Source organism: Palaemon carinicauda, chromosome 8, assembly GCF_036898095.1.
Source record: "Palaemon carinicauda isolate YSFRI2023 chromosome 8, ASM3689809v2, whole genome shotgun sequence".
NCBI classification, from domain to species: Eukaryota; Metazoa; Arthropoda; class Malacostraca; order Decapoda; family Palaemonidae; genus Palaemon; species Palaemon carinicauda.
Genome location: NC_090732.1, coordinates 164,721,594 through 164,731,283, shown reverse-complemented (window position 1 = coordinate 164,731,283; position 9,690 = coordinate 164,721,594). Strand labels below are relative to the sequence as shown.

At 33.6% G+C, this 9,690-nt stretch overlaps 2 protein-coding genes across 2 annotated transcripts; both read right to left on the bottom strand.

The window, feature by feature from the left end:
- Positions 1–1,174: 1,174 nt before the first annotated feature.
- Positions 1,175–6,609, bottom strand: LOC137646100 (uncharacterized). The gene has a single exon (XM_068379295.1). The coding sequence runs from the start codon at positions 6,572–6,574 to the stop codon at positions 2,282–2,284; it is 4,293 nt and encodes a 1,430-aa protein (XP_068235396.1). The 5' UTR covers positions 6,575–6,609; the 3' UTR covers positions 1,175–2,281.
- Positions 6,601–8,086, bottom strand: LOC137645536 (uncharacterized). The gene is made up of 2 exons (XM_068378340.1): positions 6,695–8,086; positions 6,601–6,609 (listed from the first exon to the last, which is right to left on the bottom strand). The coding sequence occupies exons 1-2, from the start codon at positions 7,943–7,945 to the stop codon at positions 6,601–6,603; spliced, it is 1,260 nt and encodes a 419-aa protein (XP_068234441.1). The 5' UTR covers positions 7,946–8,086.
- Positions 8,087–9,690: the final 1,604 nt, after the last annotated feature.

Here is a 9,690-nt window from a genome sequence, read left to right as displayed (position 1 = left end):
ATTATATATATATATATATATAGATTTATATATATATATACATATATATATATATATATATAGATTTTATATATATATATATACATATATATATATATATATATAGATTTATATATATATATATATATACATATAGATTTATATATATATATACATATAGATTTATATATATATATACACATATAGATTTATATATATATATACATATATATATATATATATATACATATAAATTATATATATAAATATATATATATTTATACATATAATATATTATATATATATATATATATATATATAAAATATATATATATATATATATATACATATACATGTATAGATATATGTATATATATAATTTATATATAAATATATATATATATATGTCCTATATAAAATTTATATATAAATATATATATATATGTCTATATTAAAATTTATATATAAATCTATATATATATATATATATATAATGTCTATATAAAATTTATATATATATATATGTCTATATAAAATTTATACATATATATAGATATACATTTATATACATACATATGTATATATATATATATATATATAATATATTTGTAATATAAATAAATATATATACATATTTTTATATATATATATATATTATATATATATATATATATTTGTATTTATATATAAATATATATATTCATATACATTTATATATATATATTTTATATATAAATATATATATAGATATAGATATATATATGTATATGTATTTATTTATATATATATATATATATATTATATAAACATAAATTTGAAATATATACAAATATATATATACATATATATAATATATATATTTATATATAAATATATTTTCATATATATTTACATATATATATAATATATAAATACATATATATATATATATATAGATATATATGTATATGTATATATATATATATATATATATACACACATATATACACACACATATATACACACACATATACACAGATATATATATATATATATATATATATTCTATATATATATATTATCTTTATTTTCATAATGTTGTGTGATTTTTTCCAATAATTTAAAGCTATCTGTCTATTTTCGAAAAGCATTATAATTTGAGAGGGCAATGTAACATAAATTAAGGAGAAGCAAAATTATAAGTCATAAAAAAAATTAATTTAATTTACAATTAAACGGTAAATTTATGACAATTTACAATCCGAAGAATGACTGGCGAATATGGTGATCCTGATCAGTTCAAATCTCTGACAAACTTAGCGTGGACTTTCTCTCTCTCCGCCAGAGAACCTGCATTTGGTCCGCACTATTACCCCTCAATTTTCGAAACATCCGAAGGATCTGTAACCCATAGCATGAAACATTATAAATTGGAAACGTCAGGGGCTACAAACATAACAATGTGCATATATGCGAAATCTTACAAAACAAACGAACTTTTAATATTAACCTATGGAAAATACAAAACCTAGATCAATAAACGATTTGAATATCCTAATATAAATGTCAAGATCAATTTTAAAACTTAAAAGGAGACCCTTCAGACTTTATTATATATATATGAGTTTGGTTGCAAGACAAAAAGGTTATAAAACCGTAACTACAGTTGAAAGTCCACTAAGCAAATGCATCGTACTTAATGCAAACCTTACCTCAACATATAGCCAGTCTCTTAGGTCCATAGAAAAGCAGTGACGAAGGTAGAGGTGTTGATGGTAGTCTTCTATTTAAGCTCTTGAGTAGTATAAGGTGGTCAGACGATGACGTGATCCATGAGCGGCTAAGTCCAGAGCCACCGATATTACACTAATGAATGACAGCCATTGTCCTTGGCTGCCAAAAAAATAATTCAAATTCAGGAGAAGACTGCCTTGCTGCGCTTCTTACGCTGGCCTCTTCATCCTGCCTTCTTCAGATCATTCACCACCGACAACGGTTTTCCCAGTCTTGTGTCCAGCAGCGAACAACCTGGTAAAACTTAAAATACATCGCTCAAGAATGGCTTGTTTCCTGCTTTAAAATTGTCCCAAGAGGTAGTTTAAGGTATGCTAAGTAGATGCATTTGCTTTTCAAAATAAAAGAACCAAACCATTTAAACATAAGAAATTTACCACAACCAAACAATTCATATAATATACAAAACAAAATGCACAAGGATGTGCATTTTTCTACACTCCCGCGAGGGGATTCAATTTTTTTAGGAAAAAATTGAATTACAATATAGCGATCAAAGATCACGCTAGACTGTCATCCAATAGTTTATTTACCTTATCTTTCCAATCATGGCAGCTCGCCTCTTGGGTCTCTCCTTTACCTCATCTTCCTTGCTCAGTTTATCCTCACATGGCGATTGTGCTTTATCGTTAAATTTAACCTCATATTCCCGTTTATAGAGCAATGGAATCAAGGATGAAACGTGCCTTTTAGTCTCTTCCCTACTTTTTCCTTTGAGTACTGTTGCACCCGTTACTTCACCTAAAGAGTTCAGTTTTATCTCTTTGACAATACCCATTGGAAAATTAGTAGGTTTAAGAAGGGGTTCTTTAATGAGAACAATGTCTCCAACTTCTAATAGTTTATGATTAACAGGTTGGTATCTACTGCGTTTGTCAGTGGCTTGATTCACCAGCTGCACAACAAATTCTTTATTATATATCTCTATTATACTTTCCCTAGCCTTTCGTAACTTCCTGTGGCTGTCCTTCACATGGGAAATGGGAGATATATCAGGAACCCAAGTATCATCTGCCCTAGGTAAAGGATGTAAATGGGGAATAATATTTAAGGAATTCAATTCATGACCTTTAACTAAAATCTCTAGAGTTATAGGAGATGGTACAGGTTCAGTCCCATCATAGTTTCGCAAATATTCTTTAAAGGCAATTGGTCGACGGTTTACTATATGTACAATATTTTGTACAGCAAAGTCAAAATCTAAATATTCGAGGACCATATTCCGAATAGAGCCTTCAATAAGCCTTTTGACCATCTTTACACAAGATTCCACTAAAGATCCAAGTTCACTGTGGCCTTTATAGTACTGCTGAAAGCTCAAAGGTTTAATGTTGTTCTCCCTGAAATAAGATTGTGTATCCTTATCACTTATAAAATTCTCAACGGTTCTAGCACCTGAAGTTAGCTGTGAACCTTGGTCACTTAAACAGAGTTCAGGCACCCCAAACTCGAAACAATGGAGCTGAAGTGCTCGCAAAAAGGATATCACCGAAAGGTCTACACAAACCTTAAGATTTATGGCTCTGGACCATAAACAGGTGATACATAATATCCATACCTTTGATTTCTTACCCATCCAATATACCCAGTAAGGTCCAAAATAGTCAATGAAAATATACCTGTAAGGTATGGTTGGAGGAGAAACCCTAAATTCTCTATAAGGGGACTGATTTAACTTTATAGTTCTACCGTTAAATCTACGGCAGTGAACACAAGTTTTCAAGACTTTCTTTACAGTAGAAAAACTGCAAGGAATCCAAAACTGTTTCCTAGCCTCAGATAATGTGGCATATATTCCAGAATGAGCTAACTTAACATGAAAATTTCTAATAATTTCTTCAGTCAATTTACTGTTTTTGGCCAAAAGAATGGGGAATACATAACTACCGTCTCTCCACTTATGAAATTTACTTTTAACTCTTAGTAAACCAGATTTCTTTTCAATGAATAAATTTAGTTGACTTACTATGTTAGGCATATCCCTAATTTTAGGGTTCCTTTCTCTGAAATATTTAAAAACATCCGGAAAATTTTGGCGTTGATCTTGCAAAATCATCAGTTGCCATGCATTCAAAGAAATTTCATCATTACTGAAAACCTCAAAATGGTCATACTTGCCAGATTTGTTCTTTAACTTCCGTTTGACATTGTTTATGAATGTCAGTACATGTTTGTAGACCGAAATCAAATGAAGCCAATCGAAATTTCCAACTGTAGAATTCAAAATGCCTCCCATCTCTGGCTCAGTCACACTCCCTATCTCACAGTGGCCTTCTGAAACTTCAAGTACATTGGTTAAAGGATTTGGGATCGTTACATCCAAATTGTCATCTTCCAAGATATCATGAATGGTATCAGGTCCTGTGAAGAAATTTGATTTTATCAACCTCTTATATGACAATGACCTGGTAGTACAATCTGCAGGATTTATCATACCTGCACAAAATTTGAAAGTCACAGGGACCGTTTCACATAGATTCTCTATTCTTTGCAACCTATTCATAACAAAAATACTTAGTTTTTTTAATTTATCAAACCTATTTGTTCGAGAATTTAACCAATTCAGTGCAACTGCACTATCTGAGAAAACTACCAATTTTGTAATGTTTATGGGGGAGACACACTCTGAACCAATAAGTTCCTTATAAATGTCAACAATAGTTTCCGTACCAAGTAAGAGAGATTGAAATTCAAGAGAAGGGATAGACTTTAGCTCTAACTGGCGTCCAATTATTCTATTTTTTGACAGAAGGAAACTTACCTCCTTTGTTCGCAAGTTCTTGATAAAGAGCACAACTCCATATATTAGCTTGCTAGAATCACAAAAAGCAATAATTTGGAAAGGATCATTCCTGCGACCAACAAATCTCTTCACTGCAATTTCAGGAACACCATTTACTTGCTTGCAAATATTAGACCATTCTCGTAGCTCCTCACCAGAGAGTCTATCGTCCCATCCAACTTCTTTCCTGCATTGTAGCGAGTGCATAAATAATCTAGCCCTGTTTAATAAAGGACCATAAAATGAGAACACATCAAAATTGGCTGCAATAGAACTTAAAATTTGTCTTTTGGTCGTTGCATCCTTATCAAGTACCAACTTGCTTGCCGAAAGAGTATCAATGTTTCTGTCCCAAAGCAAACCAAGCAATTTTACTTTTGTAGGAGTCTTTTCCTTATCTTTATCTACCTGTTGCTGCAGAGAGTCATCATTGGTTATGAATTGCTGCAATTCAAATTTATAGGGAGAAAATATCCTGTCAAGTTTCTCATAAGCCCATTTCAACCTGTCTATATCATTGGTCGTGTAAGCCAAGTTATCCATGTAAGCAAAGTTATATAACTCTGTCTTCAATTCCTTTACATCAATATTGTCACCTTGGACATCCAACATCAAAATTTTATAAAGTGCTAACATTAATAAAGTTGGACTACATGGCAAACCAAATGGAAGTCTGCAATGTTTATAAACAATTAAGGAATAGTCCTTTTTACATACGTTTCTATACCAATAAAAGAGTAACCTACTTTGATCTGAAGGCACCAACTTAATCATCAGAAATGCCTTTTTTATATCAAAACATAACAATTTTTCATTAAATCTTAGCTGTAAAATAGAAGTAGAAATTTTCTTATTCAAACAAGGACCAGCAAAAATAGTTTGATTATGAGATAGAGTTAAAGGTTTATCTTTGTCAGATTCACACAAATTGGACAAAAATACATTACGGCATTTTGTTGACTCTCGGTCCATCTTGAACACTGGCATGTGCGGCAGAAAGCTATGTTGGGGGTTTTCCTCCAAGAATTGCTCCAAGTTAGTTACTCTCTCTATAATGCCTAGCTGTTCCTGTTCTTTAAAAACTTCATCAATCATTTGAAAAGCATTATCCTTTTTGCTAAATTTCTTAAAATTTGATTTTAATATTGCTTTTGACAGATTTTGATTCTTACCAAGCAAATGAGCTACTTTCCCATTCCATAACAGAGGCATAATTAACCTTCCATCACTATCTCTAACTGTATTTTCTAAAGCAAATTCTACAACTTTCCTGTTCTCCTCAGTGAAGTTTTCGTCATATACGTTAGAATCACTGTACGAAACACTTTCTGCCTTTGAGGAAAGAATTTCTTCTGCTGCTCTCTCAAGTTCAGCTTCAACAATCTGACCCTTACTTAAAACAGAAATATTAGCACAAGCAGGAAACTTAAATTCCTCTACCGAATCTAAGAACAATCCATCCATATCCAAATTACTACCAACTTCAAGGGGACCCTCACCCTTTACACAAACTTCAGAAGAATGCTTTATCCGGTCTGGTAATAGAGCTAGATTTTGCTTATACCTTTCAATGTCACCTACTAGCATCACTCCTAAGGGTGATTCCAAATAAACAGAGGGAATCACTTCAGAACTACCTCCAAACAGCACATCCTTCTGTGGTACTAAATGAGAGTTATCATTTCCCAAGAGCAATTTTATATCTTCAACTTTGTCCCCAGACATATGCAAAGTTTTGTCGGCTAATACATAGCCCTTATCCTTAAATACTCGAGCTACTTCAGAGATACCTGGCAAAACTAATTTCAAATTAATAGACTTCATGGCAATAGCAGTAAAATAATCATCATTCAACTTTACCTTATATACTTCAGTGGCTAACGGCTTTGAAGAATTAATACCATTCACCACCAAAGAATAATTCGGGTCAACAACTTCAAACTGCATACTCTTAGCCCAGTCTTCCTCAACGAAAGTTACTTGACTTCCTGAATCCTTTATACCTCGATCCCCATTGTCATTCAGTGAAAAGGAAGGCATAGCAGTCACCGGGTTAAAAGAGATTCTTAAAACTCCTAAATCAGACCAAGTTAAATTGGAAACAACAGAATTAGATTTAGATTTCTCTTTACAATTCCCCTTTTCCGTTTGATTAGTCACTTCTTGGTTATCTGAATCATTCTTAAGGTTATTAGCAGTACTTTTTGGGTCTTTACGAAATTTACAAAGATAGCTGAAATGCCACTTGTTACAATGTTTACATTTTCGGTTAAATTTAAACCTGCAATCTGAAGTTTTATGAGAATCGCAAGTACAGTTTGTACAAAAATTCAATTGTTTTAGTTTTTCAATTTTACTCTGTGGAGTTACATAAACTGAACACTTAAAAATTGGGTGATCAATGTCTCCTTTATTGTCTGCTAAACATAGAGAACATTCTTTAACTTTAGACTTCTCAACATTAACAACGGCAGAAGCTAAACAATTTGAGTTGGGCACAACCTTTTTCTCAAGATTACCTTGTTTCACATTAAATTTCTTGGATATGTTTCTATATCTTTCCAAAGCAGTAAAGATATGTTCATCTATTTGCTGCAACGAGGGCTTATTCGAGCCAGTAATATGCATTAACTGATTCTTGAAACAGTCATTAAACCCATTCCATATGAAATACTGTAAAACTATGTTTTGATCTATGCTTAAAGCCTCGAATTGATTACAAATTATTCTCATATTACTGATAAAGTCATACGGATCACTCTGATACGTTAGCTTCAACTCCGATAACTGCTTAATAACCCTATATTGTTGAGACAAAGTGTCTGCAAACGCTTTCTGTAATAATTTCTTAGCTTCTTCATACGAACGGTTGCTACAATCTAATGAGTTTACCAGTTTAAGCGAGTCACCTGAAAGCTGTCTCGTAAGAAGAGTAAATTTAACGTGAGTACTAAGATCATACTTATCAATAGTTGCTTCGAACTCTCGCAAAAACTTCGAAATATCTTCACCTTCTCGATTACCAAATGTCGGTAAAGGTAGTTCAGGTAATTTAAGCTGTGAAATTTCAGAACGCGAACGATCGGAAAGGGTTCCGGGCGAAAGTGACACCGCGGTCTTAAGGAGAGAGAGACACTTACTCAAACGATCGTCATAAACGAACCAAGTATCCATTTCCTCACTCACCAATTCATCGCCGTTGTCGTCTTTATCTGCGCTATCCCAAATTTCCTTCGAAACCTCGTTATTCACTTTGTCAAGTTTTTCTTTAAGGTCAACCAACATGTTCATATGCTCGTTAGCATCGCTTACAGACATCGAAGAAACAAACCTTTCTATGAAATTACACTTCTTGGTAACTTGTTGCCTAAGGGCTGAACGAAAACTGCGCGAAATGCTCTTCGGCGGCATTTTTCTAAGAATTTAACGAACAAATTTAAAACTTAAAGCAATACAGTGAAATATTAAGATACGGGACTCTGGAACGTAACCAGCTCACGGAAAATCAACAAGAAAAAACATACTCAAGGCAATAATGAACCTCGCAACCAATCCCATCCTCGTCGCCATTTTCGAAAAGCATTATAATTTGAGAGGGCAATGTAACATAAATTAAGGAGAAGCAAAATTATAAGTCATAAAAAAAAATTAATTTAATTTACAACAAGTGAGCAAGTCCTGAACGCGGACATGGTCCTCGTAGAGGACATACCTCCGCCAAGGTGACCTAGAGCGCCATATGTCCTAGAATCATGAATTGATGTGACTTCGACCTTCACATGACCTTGACCTTCACGTGACCTTCAAGTGACCTTGACCTTCACGTGACCTTGACCTTCACATGACCTTGGCTTCAAGTGACCTTGATCTTCAAATGTACTTGACCTTCACGTGACCTTGACCTTCAGGTGACCTTGACCTTCACGTGACCTTGACCTTCACGTGACCTTGACCTTCAAGTGACCTGCTTGACTTTTGACCTTCAAGTGATCTTTGTTCATTTGCCACTGATACTTAATATGACATTGATATAATGCACCAATATGACCTTGACCTTTGACCTTTATAAATTTGAACATCACCCATGGGTTGCGCCTGGACTAGGACTTCCCTGTTGGCTTATGCAAAAGTCAGTGCTTTATTTCTGTCTCTTGATATGGCCACTTATGTCATAGTGACACCAGTGACCCCTGTGACCTTGACCTTGGGGTGACCTTGACCAAAATTTAATCAGTTCTTCCATACACATTGGGGAACTACTTGGCCAAGTTTGAAGTGATTCCGTGTAGAAATGTGGCCTCTACGTTGTCCACAGACAGACAGACAAACAGAGAAACAAACAAACCGAACCGAAAACATACCCTCCTGGCGGAGGTAATTAAACGGTAAATTTATGACAATTTACAATCCGAAGAATGACTGGCGAATATGGTGATCCTGATCAGTTCAAATCTCTGACAAACTTAGCGTGGACTCTCTCTCTCCGCCAGAGAACCTGCATTTGGTCCGCACTATTACCCCTCAATTTTCGAAACATCCGAAGGATCTGTAACCCATAGCATGAAACATTATAAATTGGAAACGTCAGGGGCTACAAACATAACAATGTGCATATATGCGAAATCTTACAAAACAAACGAACTTTTAATATTAACCTATGGAAAATACAAAACCTAGATCAATAAACGATTTGAATATCCTAATATAAATGTCAAGATCAATTTTAAAACTTAAAAGGAGACCCTTCAGACTTTATTATATATATATGAGTTTGGTTGCAAGACAAAAAGGTTATAAAACCGTAACTACAGTTGAAAGTCCACTAAGCAAATGCATCGTACTTAATGCAAACCTTACCTCAACATATAGCCAGTCTCTTAGGTCCATAGAAAAGCAGTGACGAAGGTAGAGGTGTTGATGGTAGTCTTCTATTTAAGCTCTTGAGTAGTATAAGGTGGTCAGACGATGACGTGATCCATGAGCGGCTAAGTCCAGAGCCACCGATATTACACTAATGAATGACAGCCATTGTCCTTGGCTGCCAAAAAAATAATTCAAATTCAGGAGAAGACTGCCTTGCTGCGCTTCTTACGCTGGCCTCTTCATCCTGCCTTCTTCAGATCATTCACCACCGACAACGGTTTTCCCAGTCTTGT

Excerpts from the sequence above, each read along its gene's own strand:
- LOC137645536 (XM_068378340.1), bottom strand. The coding sequence starts at position 7,945 with ATGCCGCCGAAGAGCATTTCGCGCAGTTTTCGTTCAGCCCTTAGGCAA.
- LOC137646100 (XM_068379295.1), bottom strand. The coding sequence starts at position 6,574 with ATGCCTTCCTTTTCACTGAATGACAATGGGGATCGAGGTATAAAGGAT.